The 19995-nt window shown below is 32.3% G+C and overlaps 2 protein-coding genes across 6 annotated transcripts; both read right to left on the reverse strand.

Moving 5' to 3' along the window:
• Window positions 1–508: 508 nt before the first annotated feature.
• Window positions 509–12587, reverse strand: LOC100815770 (ubiquitin carboxyl-terminal hydrolase 26). Of its 5 annotated transcripts, none has more exons than XM_014776225.3 (17): window positions 12431–12584; window positions 12269–12306; window positions 11676–11774; window positions 10981–11577; window positions 10000–10255; window positions 7117–7853; window positions 6922–7030; window positions 5707–5885; window positions 5046–5330; window positions 4771–4969; window positions 4367–4438; window positions 3876–4106; window positions 3091–3354; window positions 2044–2191; window positions 1798–1883; window positions 890–1005; window positions 509–799 (listed from the first exon to the last, which is right to left on the reverse strand). In XM_014776225.3, the coding sequence occupies exons 3-16, from the start codon at window positions 11753–11755 to the stop codon at window positions 991–993; spliced, it is 3258 nt and encodes a 1085-aa protein (XP_014631711.1). In that variant the 5' UTR covers window positions 11756–11774; window positions 12269–12306; window positions 12431–12584; the 3' UTR covers window positions 509–799; window positions 890–990. The 5 variants fall into 5 exon arrangements, with proteins under 5 accessions (XP_014631711.1, XP_014631707.1, XP_014631709.1 ...); XM_014776221.3 differs by having other exon boundaries at window positions 11676–11780; window positions 12431–12583; XM_014776223.3 differs by having other exon boundaries at window positions 11676–11780; window positions 12269–12334; window positions 12431–12572.
• A 3228-nt stretch (window positions 12588–15815) lies between these two features.
• Window positions 15816–19995, reverse strand: LOC100816305 (uncharacterized protein At2g24330). The gene is made up of 6 exons (XM_003526401.5): window positions 19716–19995; window positions 19288–19557; window positions 18477–18621; window positions 17443–17552; window positions 16582–17008; window positions 15816–16418 (listed from the first exon to the last, which is right to left on the reverse strand). The coding sequence occupies exons 2-6, from the start codon at window positions 19552–19554 to the stop codon at window positions 16141–16143; spliced, it is 1227 nt and encodes a 408-aa protein (XP_003526449.1). The 5' UTR covers window positions 19555–19557; window positions 19716–19995; the 3' UTR covers window positions 15816–16140.

Here is a 19995-nt window from a genome sequence, read left to right on the forward strand (position 1 = left end):
ATGAAAAAAAATGTAACAAACAAAAGTTACTTGTAATGTTAAAAAAAATATATCCTTGATTTACACGTAAAAAAAATTGACCTACTAAATGCAAAATCCTAAAAGAAAAAAATTCTAGTTTTACCTAAGAGATTTTACAACAAATATTTTATTTTATAAAAGTAAAATTAATATAAGTAATATATTTTTATAAATTTTAAATTATAAAATAAATATTTACTAACACGAAATGGTTCTAGAAAGTGGTTAAGTATATTGTCAATTAGCTTGGATGATTATTCTCATATTTGAAACTTGTATTTTAATAATTTGATTGCACTTCTTTGATATTACCCATTCCAAGCTATAAGGTGAAAACATACCGTTCCAACTTACAGAGGGCTATTAGAAATATACGTAATCAGGAAAGTTATTAGTTTGATAGTTAGTTACTTGGTTTCTAGTTAGTTAACTTACTTTTCACTCACAAACTATCAATAACATTTTTACTTTTCTCAAAAATGTTCACTAACAAAAAAGCATTCGTGGATATAATTACTTTTCTCATCTGGCTATAATTACAAAAAGATGAATATGACGATGCACGAAGAATTGGATGAAATTTTAAGCATTCGTGGATACTCGACTGTCTGCAGAAAAGCAAAAATACACAACTACAATTTTTCTTAAGATTATGGCACACAAAGGGTCTTTGGTTACTTCACATCATCTAAATTAGATGGGCGATGTAGTTGTGCAGTGTCATTTGAAGCGCTGAATCCGTTCCTGATCTACTGCTTCCTTGCAAGTGATCATCTTACTGTTTGCAACATTATAATTATTGATCCAAGTTATGATAGTATATGTTAATATCATAAATAAATGATATGCAAATTGATAGCTCACGTACTAGCAGGTGTTAAGATCCAGTAGAGGCTGGAATCGATGGTTCGGTGGAGGCTCCTATAGTTCATGAAGTCATAAACGTTGGATTTAGAAACTTTTAACAGTTCAATACCCCTGCAACTGCAAGAACAACAAAAGATCATTCTACTGTAATAAAATGACAATAATTAAATTTACTCCATATCCATTTTATCCTTCTACTCGACTTGATCGTTGGTCTGAGTATTTTTATTTTTATTTTGTCTTGCAAATCTTGAAATGATAATTTAACAAAAACTTGAAAATTAGACTAAAACTTATCACTGTATAAATCTAAACGGAAATAAAAGACCATTAATACAAGTTATAACTTGCAACTGCTATTGATGGCCAAATAACAACCATCAGTAATAGCCAAACGTGTCTGGTTGACAAAAAAAAGCTTCCTTTAAATTCTAATATATATTGTATTCTATGCAAGAGTTAAAAGACTAGCTACTTTGTATACAACACGAGATTCTCTTTCAATTAGTGTAACTTTTTGAAAAACAGAAATATAAATATGATTCAGCAATTTTAGTTCTCCCGAAAATATATGGACTTCATGATAACTGATAAGTACTCATAATATGATTTTTTACTCATACAGAAATATCCACTTTTCCAAACTGTTTTCCGCTCCTCATTCTAGACTTTAACTTTCTTTTAATGAACACTAGTGTTCCACGAGTTACTAGCAGATAATTATTAATTACATTCGAAAATTTGCCTTTATCTTGGCTTTGGGGGATAAAAAGCACTAGGCACATGGATTTACGTGGTGGTATTGTACCGGACTACTTCATCCAACTGATTTTTCTTTTAGATATATATACACCAACAAAAGATGTTACAAAGACATATCAGCTACTGAAAGTGCAGTTCTTAAACAACCTGGGATGAAACATTTGCTGTGAGAAGTGTTCCTCGGAACCCTTCCTCGGTATGCTGCAGATCCATTTTATCATCGCAAAGCTCATCTGCAAAAGATGAATATTATTCGTTTCTGACTTTATGTACCTAAAATTTCCACTTTATGGAGATCAAAAAGATTATTTGCATGTTTCCTATGTAACCTATTGGAATAACATAATAGAATGGCAAACCACATTGCCACTACGGCACTATCAAATAGCTTACCAGCAATATCTCGATTTTCATGGATCTCAGAGTCCCTCACTATAACCTGATCTCCAGCAAATATGTTCACATCTGCGAGGGTAGCAAATTCATTATCGCTATCAATTATCCTATCACCTTTATGTAGTATCTGGTTTTCCTTGACAACCTGGAAGGACAACTATCACTGATAAGATTCATGAACAAAAATTTAGACATGAAGCTTTGCTATCTTTTGTAGCAATTCTTTGATTATTATTAATGCTGAAAATAACACTGGCTATATGATAAAAGTGAAAGCAAACACCTACCCAGTCATTTCATGTGTATAACTTATGATGATAATGCCTAGCTAACGTTCTCTTACAGTCTTATGACAAAAGGGAAGCAACCAACATTTTCTCCATCTTATAATCTACATTTAGGGAGTGTTTGGTTGAATGGAAAATTTAGAAAAAAAAGTCTCTTCACACTTGCTTAGCACACAGAAAATTACAACTTGCATATACTTCATGGTCTTCATACAAATTTTGCCCTTTAATATGGCATACAACTATTAGTGGAAATGACAAGCTTTCTGTCCCTCAATACGTTTCATGCCCAATCCCACTTTTCTACCTCCTTAAACAAGAAAATTATTGGAATTACACAGGAGAATTGATACCAGTGATACTTTTAATCTAAAACTACTAAAGGTGATAGTGACACCAGCCAAAATATTCATAACCCATTGAAGTCAGTTCTACCTTCACATCGAAATGAGATCCTTACACTTTTACTCAAACAGACAAGTTTGGAGACCCAAACTAAGACAAATTTAGCTTAAATATGTTTTATTCCCTGAAAAATTACACAATTTTGATTTAGTCCCTATGAAAAAACCATTTGGTTCCCAGTCTTTTACAAAAATACATGTTGGGAGGGACTAAAAACATGTATTTCAATGTATACAGTAATATACACGTGAGCTTAAGTCTTAGGGAAACTCATTAGCTATTTTTAACATGTGCTTACTTACAACATTTAAACCGAATTAAAGTACATGCATACAACATAGACTAGACTTACCCCAAAGGATTCCCATATCATCATTTTCAGCTGATATAAAGATGTTGAAGCAGAAACTTTTAGACTAATTGAACTCCCATTTTTAGTCTTGCGGGAACGCTTGGAAACTCGCCGATCTGTTTCAACGAATCCCTTTGAAGCCTCCAATATTGATCTAGGTACCTCCTTACCACGAACAAGAATTACACATATGTCCTCATTGCAATAGTTAAGCTTCTGCATTAGCTCACAGCTCTTTCTTTCTCCGATGCAACTCTCACAAACCTGCATATTGAGAGGAAAAAAATTATAGTTTGTTCAAACAAGGGTTAAAATATATTATCTAATAATAGAAAGATAATTTTACACAAGAATATCAGAATGAACTAAACTAAACACAAAATGCAACAACAAAAGTGGATTATAGAATTGTGGGAGAGAACGTAGAAGAGGGGGACATAATATTCAGTCATCTGAATAAATATAGATATCTTTCAGACTTCAGTTACATTATTAACTCAAGATTATTTTGCCAGTTGACTTAGATGCACAAATTGAGAATCTCCTTTTTTCACATGTGATGCATTCATTCAACAACATCTAAGGAACCAAAATGATATCAATATGAAAGGACCTAAGAGCTAGCAGAGGGAAAATAAGAAAACCAAGAAAACGACTTTCAAATCTAAAGTACAGTTTGTATGAAAATCTGAAACTGCAAGATTTATTTTCTAAAAGACTAAAGTGCAAGAAATGGAGGATGGGGGCCACATAGCATAGCCAACTAAGGCATTGTTTTGGATTACCTCAGGACATGTCTTAATTAAAATTTGTCCAGTCCCATTTTCAAAATTCATTTTATCTGCTGTGCTCAACTGATCCTTGCATACTAGCATCTCCTCACTGGATCCAGTCAATACATTCTCTGAATCATTAACATGATCAATTGTTGCTGATATTCCTTTGGTCTCAATACTACCCCATTCTTCACAGAAGCATTTCCAATCATTCTCAGATACAATGGTTAAGCAACCTTCCTAGAATCCATAAAAGTGATGGAAGTAAGATAGGGGCAAGAAATTAAGTAACTAAAACTGCACCCATTGAAATATGTAAAAGGAGAAAGAAACAAAATGAAAGAGTAAATGGATGACAAGAAATCATAATTTAATTGTTTAAATTTTTAAAGGGATTTAAAGCATACTAAAATAAGTGAATTTAGTTTGTTTCAAATAAAAAAATAACATAAGATTGCTTGACACAATTACAGAAAATAATATCAGCTTTTTTAACTTACAGAAGATTCCCTCTGGATTATAGCACCACGTCTGAAAACCAATTCAGGAGGTCTTTCAATCAGCTGTGAGTGCTGATGCAAAACAAAAACACAAAATTCATCATCACAATTTCCTAAAGATTCAATTAGAAAGAATGAAAAGGTTATCAATGTGCAGACCCAATAACTCTGTCAGTTGACAAGAGTAATCTTTGCTAGTAAAGTCCCTATCACATGCAGGATAGGATACCTTTGAGCAACAAATCTTCTCCTCATAACAGTTGCACAGAAATTTTTCTTTTTCCTCAAATTTAACTAAACACCAATCAAAATCATATTAAGTAGTAACTAAAGCAAACTAAATGCATACTGTGGAAAAAAAGATGCAAAATATGACAGATTATAAAGGTGAAGTAGCAATGTACCTTTTCACACAACATTGAATCAATTACCCCATCTAAAGTTTCAGGTTTATCTGAATTCTTCAGGGTTGGACTAATGTAATTTCTCCATTTTGAAATCCATGACGAAGGCACCAAGAAATACTTGCTGTGCATAGAAAGTGGCATACTTTTAGCCTGGAATAATTTCTCATGATTCTGACGTTGTTTTTGTTTAACTAATCTGCAACATGAAGACAGAAGTCACTTTATTTGTCTACATAAGCTCTATATTAGTAGCAATGAATGAATGATAAAACCTCAAGGAGTCCTCCAAGCATGCTACTTCAGATAATTCATTACTGCATTGGGAACACTCTTCAGAATCTGAAGAAAAAGTTGGGCCACCCAAAGGATCATCAGGCGTTACAGAAACAGCATCTTCATATAAGAAGAGCCAAAAGCTCTCAGGAATAAGCACCCGCTTAGCACCAGGAGCTTGCTCAGGCATCAATTGACCATGTGGACAACTAATGGCTGCTGTTGGTCCAGCATCAGCTTCAGATGGAGCATCAAGGACTTTTCTTTTCCACCACTGCTGCAACCTACAAAAGCATGTTCCTCAGCATGAAATCATCTAAAACCATTGCTTTAAAACCATCTTAATAGTGTAGCGAAGAATAAACAATCATCACCAAACCTTTTCCTACTAGGTGATGTCAACTACATAGATCATATGATGCCACAACATTTTGTGCAAATTATGTTTATAGACAAACTATTGATTTGCCTATAGTTTTCTCTATAGTATCGTGAAGGAAAAATTGGAGCTAATGAAAACAGGTGATACCGTTCAGCCAGCCCAGCTATTTACAGTTTTCAAAATACATGAAATAGAACATTAGTCCAACCCCCACCCCCTTTCAGTCCCCTTTCTGTGGCAGCATGAATGGCAGGAGATGACACAAAATGTTATCATACCATGGTCTGGATATGTAATACTTTCCATCTAGGCAGTTTCCATCTAGAATATCCCGTGCAAGTGACTTCATTGATTCTCTTCTATCCCGATAGGTGTCAGCTGACACCACTGTCATAGCCCCATGAATCAGGCAATCCCGACAGTGGTTATCATGAGACAATGCTGGTCCTCCACCATACTGAATTTCAAAAGTCAATAAAGGGAACATGTCATTTATATTATAACAGCAAATGGCCAGAGCCAAAGTAGCAATAGGAACAAGAATTTGGGGTAGATATACAAATAAACCATAACAAAGAAAATCATCATTATCTAAATCTCTCAGCAGAGCATGGACTTCCTGCTAATTATATTAGATACAGTAATTCATTCAGTTAAGTATACGGCGTTCTTCTCACATAAGCATCTGTCAGAAAGTTTCTGTTCCCTCAACTTCTAATGTTCACTAATAGAACACTAGATTTGTCTCCACTACATCTGATAAATTTTCTTTTCATCTTTCCTACCAGTATTGTCCAACGCAATATGTAAAAATAGATTGAAAGAGAGATCCTGGTCAAATTTATCCTTTCCCAAGACAAATAATCATTGGTAACCATGCAATGTATTTCTTATCCTAAGAGGGTATAAATTGTTATATATATAAAGTTAGAATGATATATATTAAATATAATAATTGAATATATATATATATATATATATGTATGTATGTATGTATGTATGCATGCATGCATTATATAGTATTATATAAGATTTGTATTCAGTATATTATCTTATATATAATTATAACTTTGAAAATCTTATGACTTTTTATATTTTTAAGAAAAGTAACTACATAAATAAAAACTGTTGTGTAATTTTAGTTAATATTATGATTTCTTATAATTTGTAAAAATTAAAAATTAAATTAAAAGTTATTTTTAGAAAAATATATGTAATTTTAATGAAAGAGTAATTTTGTCATTATCTAGTCCATGTCACATACAGAAGCAGATACTCAATTATGTTATATAGTTATTTGATGTGCACCAAACATTTAATAGGCTTAAAGTTTATCCTGCTCTTGTTCTATCCTATTCTTATCATATTTGTTCTTATCCATCTCCCATATCTTATCATATCTTGACCACTAAACAAACCCCAATGGCATTATACCACAAGTAGACAATTAACAATCCAAACAAATATGTAACAGCATACTAACAAAAAGTTACCTTGGAGAACAACATATCCCACGCTTTAGCAGACAACCGCTTCATTGAGGTAACATTTGAAACTGGGACTTTCCCATGTGAGCATTGGACTGACGTGTTGTCAAGAGGACTGCATATACATTGCAAAGTAAGCATCCTTTAAAATACATCAATTAACCCTACCCTAATAATTGTCAGAAAGGAATAAGCACTAACATTGGAATAATGTTGTCGGCCCATTGACGAAGCCATTCACTAGAAATCCAATAAAATGGTTGCTCCAATGATTGCACAGGAGCTTCAGCTAAAACAGATCGAACTTCCTGTCTCCTCTCACTAATACGACTCAATTGTAACTCTTTCCTGTTATTGTACTGCTGACAAGCATCATCATATGAGGTGTTGAAACTTTGAATCTCATCATAAATATGAGATGGAAGAGGAACACCATTTTGCACAGCAACTACAACACCCTCTCTTTCTTTATGGTTAACACCACAAATTACACCCCCACTTTTACCAACACTTTTTGTATGTTTAAGATGGTACATCAACATGTACGCATCACTAGACAAAAATGTCTCCACTTTTGAAGATTGTGAATGAGTAGCACTTAAACCATTTCCATTGCTGTCAGCTACCATTGCTTCAGAATTATCAAAATGAATTGCATCAGTCTTGATGGATTTAGTAGTAGAACTTGAAGACTCTTCACCAAATGGATGAAAACCCAAATTAGTAACATGCTCATCATCAAATTCCCACCATTGTCCAGTGTTTACATCCTTGATGTGAGCAATGTAATGGCCACTATTAGCACCAGTTCCCTTGTGAATCAGTACAGCTGACAAGTCATATACCAAGTTGAACTGAGACAACTCAGACATTCTATGCCGCATATCAAGTTCAGCAGGAAATGAAAATGCAGAAGTAATTTTCTTCTTTGTTGTAGTCTGTCAATACAAATAGATAAATAAAGAAATACACCATCAGAATAGAAATGAGTGGTAAAGAAAATCAAACTTTATACCATATATAGAGAACAACCTTTACAAAACCACTATTTTAAGAAAGAAAAATGACAAATTACATTCCCTTTCCTTGAGAGATGAAAATATGTTATGCTTCATCTGAATGTAAATGAGCAACTATGAATGACCCTCCCAAGGGCATTTTTTTTCTCTCAATGCCACTAACAACTATTTTGAATACCCTTCAGCTTATCTTTAGAAGATGAAATAAAGTTTTGAAGTATGAAGCAAAGACACCTCTCCTTTTTGAAGAGCCACAGGGTTCGGTATATTTCCAACAGTGACACCTCCCTGATGCATGTTAGACATGTCTCAGACTCATACACTTTTCATTAAGTGTCAAACTAAAAAAAATATTGTCAGTTTGGATACTTAAGCTGACACCTTAAATGATCAGCACAATAATTTCATTAAAAATATTCATTATTTAACTTTTAGAGAAGTCGGTTTAAAATATAATATGAATTATTAAAATATAATGTCTATCACTTTTTTTGTAAGGCTAATTATCATAGAAAAAACTTAATTGATTTGGAAAGGTAAATATACTTTTCTTAACAGATAAATAATTTTTATAGAGAACAAGTTCTTTCATTCTAAAACAATGTCTATTTATTTAATATATTTTGAGGCTTATTATCATAAGAAAAAGGTGAGTATACAAGAATATATACAAATATTGATTATCAATTTAGAATTTTTGTTACATTACTATGCAGTGTCCTAATGTCCTATATTTTAGAGATGTGAAAGTGTCCATGTCCAGTGCCTGTGTCAAAGTAAATGCTACATAGGTTTCGAACATCCTTTATGCTTTGGAACTTCACCAAAAACCGTCATTTCATCTTCTAAAGTCATAAGTTGATAGTAAGTGTTCAAAAAATAGAAGCCAATGACACTGAGAGTTGCAGAGCGAGAAAAAAAAATATATAAAGGGTTTGATTACATTAAAATGGACTAATTGTAGCACATCAACGGATGAGGGTGTAATTTTTCAAAGCAGAGGGGAGAACAGTATAAATTAAGCATCTCTCTAGGAATGGGAGTGTAATTTACCTAAAGAAAAAGAAACGTAATTACTAAGATAGATTCACACTTCAGATAATCACTACTAAAATTTTTACAGAAAATCTACAAGTACAATAACAAACAATTAAACTTATCGAGAACCATAAGAGTTTTACAAACTAAATCAAACATTATATAATTATAACATATAAGTCAAAACCATTCAAGAATTTCCCTCTTTTTTCTTTTCTTTTTTAATAAAGAAGATTTTTTATTAGAGAAGAGAGAGATAAGAGAAGTGGATAAGATATCTCACTAGAAGAAACCAAGAACAAAAAGGCATATTAAGAACAAAAACAAATCAAGGTACTTGCAGCGCTCCTTTTCTTAAATTAAATTGGAGAGATTTTTTTATTTAATTAAATTGATCTGAGTTTCTTTGCAATGAGGACAAAACATTTTAGAAAAGTGAGTTTTCTAAACACTGATGCACTTCGTTAGATAGGAACTCTAGTTTTCTAAAAGGACAGAAATTGAATATGTAACTTGCATTGGGATAAAATCATCAAGATTGTACTGAATGACCTTCCCTTATAAGGCTGATGAAGACATGCAGAGAGAAGAAAGATAATTTTTCATTATAGTGAATTTTTTATATGGTATTTATCTTTGATAAAATTCCTTATCATTCTTTGTCTGATATTTGTTCCTTTTTTTTATCAAATCAGTGTCCTCTTATATGCATAAAAAACTACAATAAGAAATAAACTAACATACCCCAATGCCAAAGGCTCCTTGGCTCCTTGCAGTGAGAAGGTATGGGAAAGGGTTACTGTACACAGCCTTATCCTTGCATACGCAAAGAGGCTATTTTTGAATTTGAACCCATGACCAATTGGTCACCAAGGCACAACAGTACTGTTGTGCCAGGGCTTGCTCTCTAAAAAACTACAATAGAACAAAAAAGAAATAAAAAAAAATGAAAATGCATTCTACTTAGTTGAACAATGCTCACAATAATAATAAAGAAGATGGAAATTTATATAGTCTATCACAATACCTTAGGAAGGAAGACATAACGTTTAAGCTGAAAATTAAGTACTTTGGGTAATGTACACAGCTTGATGCTGCGAGTAGCATCAACTCTTGTTTTACAAGACTCACAAAAATATTGATTGTCTCCATTAAGCTCTTCAACAGTGAGATATTCATCTAGGCTCCCATCTAAACTTTTCAATCCTTTGACATTCAACTCCAATTCATAGAAATCTTCCATTTTGGAAGAAGCTTCAGAGTCTCTTCCACATTTTGAGCACCTGCATAATAAGTCATTGAATTATAAGAGTCATAGTCATGAGCCATAACTCATTAACATGGCCACTACTGGTTAAACATACATTTAACATGAAAGCATATTATATGAAGACAATATTTGAGATCAAATGTACATAAATAACTGGAGTTACTTCTGAGTTTTGACCAGTTATGAAAAAATTAACTATCGTGAAGTATATTACAAACAACCAACAGTAGTCTTAGAATTAAAGTATGTAACATATATGCAAGATAATCAAAGGAAAAATGAAAAATACTCTTTCATAGAAAACAAACTCGAATACACATTCTGTGGAAAGCTTCAACAACACTCACCAAACAACCACATGACATGTTAGCAACATTTTATAATTGCTTTTTGGGATTTTATTTTAATACTTTTGGAGGAAGAAGTGAGATGGGTCCAAATTAATAGAGGAAACTATAGGATATCTAGCAGTGTTATCAATGGTGGAAGGCCAAAATTCAACCATATATATTCACGCCATTGCAGCCTATGGCACTACTATAGCAGGCCTCCCTTCAAAATTGGCTATGGTGGTTGGCACAAAATCCACATGCCATTCCACCATGGCGACTATGGCACCGCCATTTAACAATATCAATATCTAGCAAATATATAATGGGCTAAAAAGCTAGAATATTATTATAAGGAAAAAATCATTGTTGATTAGTAAATAAGTTTCTCAGATTGAATGATTCATACGTCGTCACATGAGAAACACTTCCCCGGAAAAGATCTTGAACTATTGTTCTTGCCTTGGGCACTTTGGAGTGGCTCAGACAACGCTCAAGCAAAGAGAGAAGCAATGTCAGGAACTCATGGCTATCCTGCTGAACTCCATTATCTAATTCCAGAGTTTTTACAAATGGAGAAGAATCTATGAAAGCCATTTTGCTAATATGCAACTGCACAAACAGTCGAGCCAGCTGATCTAGCACAGGCTGTTGATGTAAAACATCTCGTTCTACAGAAAACATGCCTTCTCGGAAAGATTTATTCATGTACAAGCACTGGAGTATACTGTTGGCATAGCATGTTGCACCAAGATTCGTGAGACCTGCAGGAGAATCAGCAGAAGCTCGAAGATCCTTGGTTGGGTCATGGCCAAGACTCTCAACAATATCTGACATCTTTTGCCATAAGCCAGACTTCCGGGCTCCATTTGGAGGTGGAACCAATGCACATAAGCAATTTGGGTTATCTTTATTATTGACACGGCAGCCTGAACAAACTGGCTTCCAAATCATATACAATTGATTCATATCATCCTCAGTTACCACACCTGTATTATGAATTTTCCTATACAAAAAGACATTAAAACAATCAACATACTGAGAAGCTCAGAGTAACAAATTTCATTTCATTCCACAAACTAATAACTGAACATCTATTGGTACCTCCATATTTCGCCAGTGCCGTTGCCATCATCCCCTTGTTTCTGTCTTTTATTTTTACTCCGTGTTGTCGGTCTACTCATTCTATAATACAAGTGCAACCTAACCCTGGCAACAACATAACTTACTTAGGGCAAAACTGATAAATACCATTTCAACAATTCCATATATCCATTAAAAACTCCAAGAATAACAGCGTATCAAATGAACATCATATTCATATCAAATGCATCACTTGCGAGCATGTATGCTAGAAATGTAACTCAAAATTGAAGACTATGATCCCATAAAGCACATTAAAAAAATTCTGCTAAGTAGTAGCTATCTTCCATTCCGTCTATGCAGACACATTACCGTAACCCGCGTTTCCGCAATCATTCCACCGCAAAAAAAAGGCACAAACGAAATTCACAAAACCGTGAGCCGGAGAGAACCCTAGAATTTTGTATCTAATTCGACGAATGAGAAGAAGAAGTAACGTAATGCTTCGAAACAAGCGAATGTTTCGAAGATTAATTTCAAAATCGAAAATAATTAACCCAAAGCTTGTTAAATGAATGATAGTAATTGAGAAACTTTTGTTATAGCGATATTACCTGAGAGACAGAGAGGAGAAAAACAAAGCTGCTCAGAACTGCAAGATCAAAAAAACGCTTACGATTCTGGAGAGAAGAAAATAAAATAAGAGATAGAAGAATTATTTTTTATTTTTTACTTTTATATAAAATTACTGAATGTAAGGAAAATTACAGAATTACCTTAAGCAGAGGTGGGAGTCAGAGAGGCAAAGAGAGTGAAGAAAGAAGAGAGAGAGAGAGAGCTTTGTTAATGTTGGGTTTGGATTGTCAGAACTAAGAAGGGGGAATGGATGGGTCAAGTTTGAGTCAGAGGACTCAGCTCCTGTGCCAGAGATTACCCCTACATATCACTTTTTTTTTTTAAATTTCATATCATATTTTTTTATCTTTTACATTATCCCTTTGTTTATTTTTTTTTTCAAAATTATGTGGGATATTGAACAAATTAAATCAATAAATAAAATTATTGAAAATCGTTATAGAATTGAATTGAACATTATGATAAGAATGTCCGGATATTGTGATGAGAATATTTGGATTTTAACATCTAAAATTTAATATAACTATTATTAATTTTAATATAAAAATATTAGTCTAAAAATTTATTTGAATTAAAATAATTATAATATATATTATTTTGAATTTTTGAATTATGATATATTAAATTAATTGAATTAAAGAAATATGATTGTTTTAATTATTTTATTTTAAATTGATTGAGTTAGATAATTATTCTGTCAATAAAATGATTAGAAGGTTTCTATGAGAATTGTCAAGATTATTTATTAATTATAAAATACAGTGTGGCAACTCCATATGCTATTAAAATAATTTTGTTTTTGGAAAGATAACTATTATAATAATAGTATAATATTGTATATTTAGTTTGAGTTAAATATTTGTTATATTTAAATTGGAGATCTCTAGAACCATTAAAATCTTATTATATTTTATCTTAATATATTTTAAAATAACATAAAATATTAGATGATATTAATAGTTAGATAAATTTAGATGATAAAATATAAAAAAAAGATGAGGAATGATTTTTTTCCTAAAAATTTATAGATAGTTTCTCTCAAAAAATTAAAAATTATTTAGTAAAATACGTAGGATTGAGAAGAAAAAAGAACAAATTTTTTTGATAGAGAAGAGAAAAAATAAAGATGAATAATATAAATGATTATACTTCAGTGAGTAAAATAATTTTTTAAAGACCATCCATGATATGTTAATCAAAGAATATAATTTTTAGTGTTTATGATAAATGAGATTTGGGGGTTAATAATGTTGTAGATATTATAGTTGAATTACAACTGGTCATGCGGGTATCCCGAGTGGAATCTCTAAAGGGAGGAAATAGTCATTGTTCTGTATATTCACCATATTAGGTGCTGCCGTTAATTTTTATTTCCTGGACCTAAAATGTGTTGAAGTCATTCCGTGATTCAAGTCTCGAGTTAATTATGGATTGAATATGCCTTGAACCTTGTGACTTTATTGGTTTATGACTTGTGTCAATTATTCATTGAAGATTTGTTTACTAGCTTACATGTGCTTTGCGTTTGTTATCACATATATATATATATTACATTCAAATATATATAGTGTTGCCCACCACGACATTGAAAATTATTATTAATTGTTTGGAATTTGAGAATTCATTTAGCAGTTATTTTAGATGAAACGTTTCTTATCAATATCGTCAGAGTCGATTACTATCTTTTAGGGGGAAAAAAAAAGAAGAAAAAATGATGATATTTGAGAATATGGCGATAAATATCTCCATCATCTGGGAAGGAGAACAAAATTTGAATATGCTCCCTTTTATGATTGGAAAGATACTAAAATATTATTGTATGGATATGAACTTATAAATTTTTTAAACAATTTAAGATTTATTAATTTTGGTAACTAAAAAATTGAATCATCCAGTGATTTTTTGTTATGATATTTATTTGAATGTGTTGATGTTTATTTAAATATTTTATTTATTAAAAATGCATAGTGATTATTTTAATTTGACTTTATATTGAAATATATATTTATTTTATTTATAGTCTCTTATTTGAATTTCATTACAGATATTAGGATTAATTTTTTGGATTATCACGTCAATAGAAAAAAAATATTATTTATGAACTACTTTAAAACTTGTTTCATTCGTTAAAATTATGTATCATAAACATTATAAGTGATGTTATTTTCAAAACACAAGAAATAAGTTGTTAGAACAAAAGAGTTAAAGACTTATTCTTTTGTTAGTTAACTTTATTACATAAATAAATTTTAAGGTATATATATATATATATATATATATATATATATATATATATATATATATATATATATATATATATATATTGGTTTTAAATATATACAAATTTTAATTAATTTGATCATATTTAATGTTAAAAAAAGAATTTGAGTTTATTATTACTTTAACCTATGACATAAATGAATGTTTCAAGTGGTATCACAAGACAATTCATCTTTTTTATAGTGGTATCACATGACGATTCATTTTTTTTTATCACAACTTTTTTTACGGATAAAATGAATAATATGTAAAAGATGTATTAGTTTGATAGTTTAATTAAAATTAGTTTTAAAATGATACACCTTTGATGAATACTTATTATAAAACAAATTATGCATAACAGTTACAAAATTATAGAGAGAGAAAAACATAACATTGACAATTGTAAAATATATGTTAGAGAATATGTTTTTACTGATTTTATGTTTTAATTAATCCAGTAATTTTAACTAAGGGTGAACACAAATCCGACTTGATTCAATGATTCCATCAATCTGAAAAAATTGAAGCAAAAAATATAGAATGGTTTCAATCATGAGTTCATTTTTGGGTTTTAAAATTACAAATTTGATGTTATATAGGATTTCGGGATTGAGAAACACCAGCCAATCCAAACATATATTATTTTTTTAAAAAAAATTATACTGTATAACTATATCATTTTTATATCATGTGATTATATAATTATAATTTCTAATACTATTTATTAACTTTATTTCATTTTGATATAACATATACTGTTAGTAGTCATATCATAATAAAAAATTGACAAAACTTACATATAATTCTATAAATATAACATGTATTATTATCCGATTAAACTTAAAATTTTATCTCGATAATATGCTTAATAATATGCCTATTAAGCATATTATCAATATGAAATTTTAATTTTAATTGGACAACACATTCAACACCTGTAAAACTATATGGAAGTTCTGTTCAATGAAAAATCCCTACCTTCTTACAAGTCAACCCCTAAAATTGGGCAGGTGACATATATATATCATCACCCATAAGCTTAATACCTCCATCATACTACTTGTAGCTTTTATGTTCCTTTATAAATCATATTAATGAAATAATGGCCAAGCAAATGAACAGTGCTCTATTATGTCCAAGTACAGTAATAAATGTTCGAAACAAATGAATAATAATTCTTGCGTATACAGTATATATACAAAAAACCAGAAACATAACATTGGACTAAGTCGGTAATCCTAGAATGAAATTATAGCTCATGGATACATCAAATTTAAATCCATTAAACACAATGGATACAAATCCCGTTTTCAAAATTTCTTTCAGGTACAATCCAAGTTTTAAAACTAGAACTAGAACACTGTCACGATATAATGTCACAAAAAAACGAAAAAATAAAGCCAAAACTGCCTTAACAAGCAATACGTGTAATCTATGTATCTAAGTATTTCATCACTCTTCCTGTTGCAAAGCCACCAAGGAAACCAATTGCAATTCTCCCCTTATATATAGTCAGTTTGTGTCCAGAACAAGGGCCATGACATGTAATTCCGACAGCTGAATCATAAAAAAGAAAACAGCTGTCCTTTTAATCAATTTTCTCATCCACGCTTGCCCTTTCTGATACTTCCTCAATCTCAGAGCTAGAAGCACTTCCGGGACTACTGCTTGTGATTACACTCTCGGCTGCAGAAGCCCTAGCATTCTTAACTGCATCCGTCACACCATCATCTGTGTTTGGAGTCCCCCCCGTGTTTGGAGAAGTAAGACCAGAGATATGCTCATCTGATTGCTTCGGTTTGTTCAGGGCATGACAATGCGGGCAGTAGTATGTGATAACTGGGAAATCCTCCTTCCGAGCCAGACCTGAAAGAAAATAAGCAGATAAGAATACACATTTTTTTACTGTTGTATTCATCTATTAACATGGTCTATTGTAAAAAAACAAAATAGCACTTGTACAATCATCTTTATTCTGCAATAAATGCAAAAGGACATGATCATAAAAGATCAAATCTAGCCCCCTTACCATTATGCATATAGCAGTTACCGCATATGAGCGCATATGACTGTGTTGGGTCTTCGCCCACAAGTAAAGCTGCAATTCGTGCAATCCATCCTCCATCTTGTGTGGTTGAACTTTGAGGTAAGTGATGTTCAACAACAACAGGCTTATTGAGCTCAAAAGTCTGAGTTTGATCGATTCCTCCTGGACCAACTAGTTGTTGATCAGCAAAATTTGGTGTGGTTGTCCCTGGACTAGTGGATCTAGATTGAAGTTGTCTCCGATTTCGAAGTCCAGAGGACTGCACAATTTCAATGTCATTGCTCCTCCCCAGTGGAGCACTGGGACTGGATTCATCTCCCAGGTACACTTTCAAACCAGAATCTGCACCCAACTTAGATGCTAAAACACTTGCAGCAGCTGCTTTTGCAGCTGGGTCTGGATCATATCTCTGAGTAGATCACAAGTGAAACACACAATAATATTAAACCAGTCGCAAACAGTTGCCATCAAGAGCTGCTCTTTCAGTAATGCACTTTATAAAGTATATACATGGGTATAGCTGTTAAATCAATGAAATAAATGAACCCGATTACAGCAGTCACGTGATTTTATTCACATGTTCACATTATTGATTCTTTCGAAAAATAGAAGCATTGAATTTTGAATGTCACGGATAAAAATTTAAAAACTAATTGAGAATTAGGAGCCATGTCATCAAACTTGATTGGATTCTGAAAATTAAATAATGAACTGTCTTTCAACTTAAGATTTCAATATTAATGAACCCCAGCAGACTACAACCCCGAAGTTCCACTCCAAACACCAGAAATGAAAGATGGTGATATTGAAAACCATGTAACAAGCCTTGCTTCAAACAATCACCTGAATGAGCTGTTGTGTAGTGTAATAATTTGTCCTTTCTTTGAGCTCATCAATTTTTTCTTGCCTTTCAGCTCGAAGCCTTTCAAGAATTTTCTTATCCCTGCGATCACCTATAAAATCACAAATTCAAAAAGTAAGGGAATTTTATTTTCACTTGGCATATAAATTATAAAACTCTAAGCACTAGTTGCCGGTCCAAAAGGTGTGCATCTTTAAATTGGAATCCAATGTTTTAAAAATTAAAATCATTACAATTGTGAAGAATAGCTTTTATAACTAATGATTGACAGTGAGAAACTACTTATTAGTATCAAATGCTGCACCTTCATGCATCTTTCTCTACACATAAGTTTCATTAGAGCTGTTTGAACATGATTGCACGAACTTCAGGAATTTTTATAGCATTTAAAACATACTGATCCAGCATTGATATCCGCATTTGCAGGCTACATCAGAGCAATGAATATGATAGCATGAAGAAAATCAGACACTCTTTCCTAAAAAGCATTCACCTAGGAAAGGACTAAACGATAGACTTTTCCTCTGGCTCTCTTAATTATTGAAGGCATTGCTCACAGAAGTTTATCAACAATTATTGGCTTAAAAGTTAAAACTCACTTTTGAAATTTTGCCATCCTAACTTATTGGAGAAAATATTCTAATGACAGATGAATTGAAAGCTCTTTTCAATATTAAGTTGCATCATAAATAGGACCACATGACAAAATCAAATTTGAGAATTACAACATAAAAGTTAAGATTTCGTTGACATAGATGACAACTGCAGATTAAGTGACATGGAAATAGGAGATATAGTGTTGGCTTAGTGGGAAAGGGAGAAGGGAGGGGGAGGGGGCATGGATTGGAATCCCCCCACTAACAATTAACAACTGATATTTGCCGATAAATAAAAAAGTAACATAGAAATAAAAATACTTCCAAAGTTTCAAATTTCAATTGTTAAAATTAGAAACAAAAATGTACACTAGCTTCTGCAAGATGTGCATGTTAATTGTAAAGCTTAAGACACTTACACATCCTTGTGAAGCTGACAAATGTTGTATAGGCAGCAGCTGCTAGTGCAGGCAAAAGAAACATTGGCGAAACCCGGATTGCCCTCATTTTCCAATTCAGATCGATTGATCTAGTTGTCATAATAGCATAAACTACAGCAACGACCTGAAAGTTGAAACTATTTTAAGCACATTCCTTCTTTCTCTTTAATTACCATTTAAAAAATTGCTGTAACAACAGAGTAGGACCACAAGACCAACTTATTTAGAAATAGAGAGAATAAGTAACCTCTTAGTTGGGTAATTAGTAAAAATGAATGACCACTCTGATTTATTATTCCATCCTATATCTGTAAAACTGTAATTAACTAGCTCTGATGGTCCTAAACTCGAAAAAACTCAGCAATGTAATATCAATTTGTTGGTAGAGAAGTTACAAGTTAGAAATTTTAAGGGTTAGTATAAAATCCCTCACATTGTCAACCGATCACAAATCATGGTAGGTTGGTAAGACTTTTAACTTTTAAGATTAAGACAATTATTGTAAAAGTCAATGAACTTACCATAAACTGTAATTTGTGATTGGATGATAACATAGAAACTCTTTACACAGTAAAGTGTATAAACTATTTACTCAAATTATAAATCCTTTAAATATTAATTCACATTGGCAAAGGGACAACTGAAACTTCTGTCATGTTCAAAGGACAAAATATGATAAAACTGACACACATAACAATCTCACAGTGAAATGCAGAAAAGCATGCACTATTGAATGGCAACAAAATATTGAATGGGAGGAAAAGTGTAATCAACTATTAACGCTGCGCACCTCAAATATGACAGAAAATACAATAAGATTGCGGGAAATTCTCCTCCAGGATCGGGATCTCCTGTTCATTCTAGTCATGACTTGAGCTTCCTCTTTAGAAATGTACTGGAGTCTCTTCTCAAAATCATCGCCGTGTAACCTAAATATCCCGTTCCAAATACGCAACAAGAAACCTTTGTTCTTCTTCTTTCCACTCCCAGAAGGACTGGTACCACCCGTCGTCTCTTTCATCTCACCTTCCCCAACCGCTTTGTCATCGTCCGCCATCCCCTGCAAATTAATAATAATTCCACGATTCAAATTCGCTCCAACAAATTCAGCAACTAATCGTCTCAAGATATTCCGTGAATTCATTCATGCAGTCATCGATGATGATGATTTTGAAGAATTGGATCAACGAAGGAAGAAAGTGAATTGGAGAAATATACCTGATTGTTGGTTCTCTGGAACAATTAGATCTCGCAAGTGTGTGTGGCGATTGGATTAGAGGAGAAGGAAAAGCAATGGGGCTTTGAAATTGTGGTGTTATCTTTTTTCCCCACTTTCCAGACACGAACGACGTAAACACGGAGTACGAAGGAAACGAATACGTGGATTCCACTCAATGAATGAATTTTCAATTCCTTAGAATTGGAAAACAATACGAGGGGTGAGGTTTCTTAATTGGCACCAACAAAATCAAACCCCACGAACCACAATACCTTAATC

The sequence above is a fragment of the Glycine max genome, chromosome 6 (genome assembly GCF_000004515.6).
Source record: "Glycine max cultivar Williams 82 chromosome 6, Glycine_max_v4.0, whole genome shotgun sequence".
NCBI lineage: Eukaryota > Viridiplantae > Streptophyta > Magnoliopsida > Fabales > Fabaceae > Glycine > Glycine max.

Excerpts from the sequence above, each read along its gene's own strand:
- LOC100815770 (XM_014776225.3), bottom strand. The coding sequence starts at position 11,755 with ATGAGTAGACCGACAACACGGAGTAAAAATAAAAGACAGAAACAAGGG. Across the intron at positions 10,256-10,980 it reads AGTGTTTCTCATGTGACGAC|GTGCTCAAAATGTGGAAGAG; the intron begins GTATGAATCATT and ends CTTATTATGCAG. Across the intron at positions 5,331-5,706 it reads TATTACATATCCAGACCATG|GTTGCAGCAGTGGTGGAAAA; the intron begins GTATGATAACAT and ends ATGCTTTTGTAG.
- LOC100816305 (XM_003526401.5), bottom strand. The coding sequence starts at position 19,554 with ATGGCGGACGATGACAAAGCGGTTGGGGAAGGTGAGATGAAAGAGACG. Across the intron at positions 18,622-19,287 it reads TATTTTCTGTCATATTTGAG|GTCGTTGCTGTAGTTTATGC; the intron begins GTGCGCAGCGTT and ends TTCAACTTTCAG. Across the intron at positions 16,419-16,581 it reads TAACTGCTATATGCATAATG|GTCTGGCTCGGAAGGAGGAT; the intron begins GTAAGGGGGCTA and ends ATTTTCTTTCAG.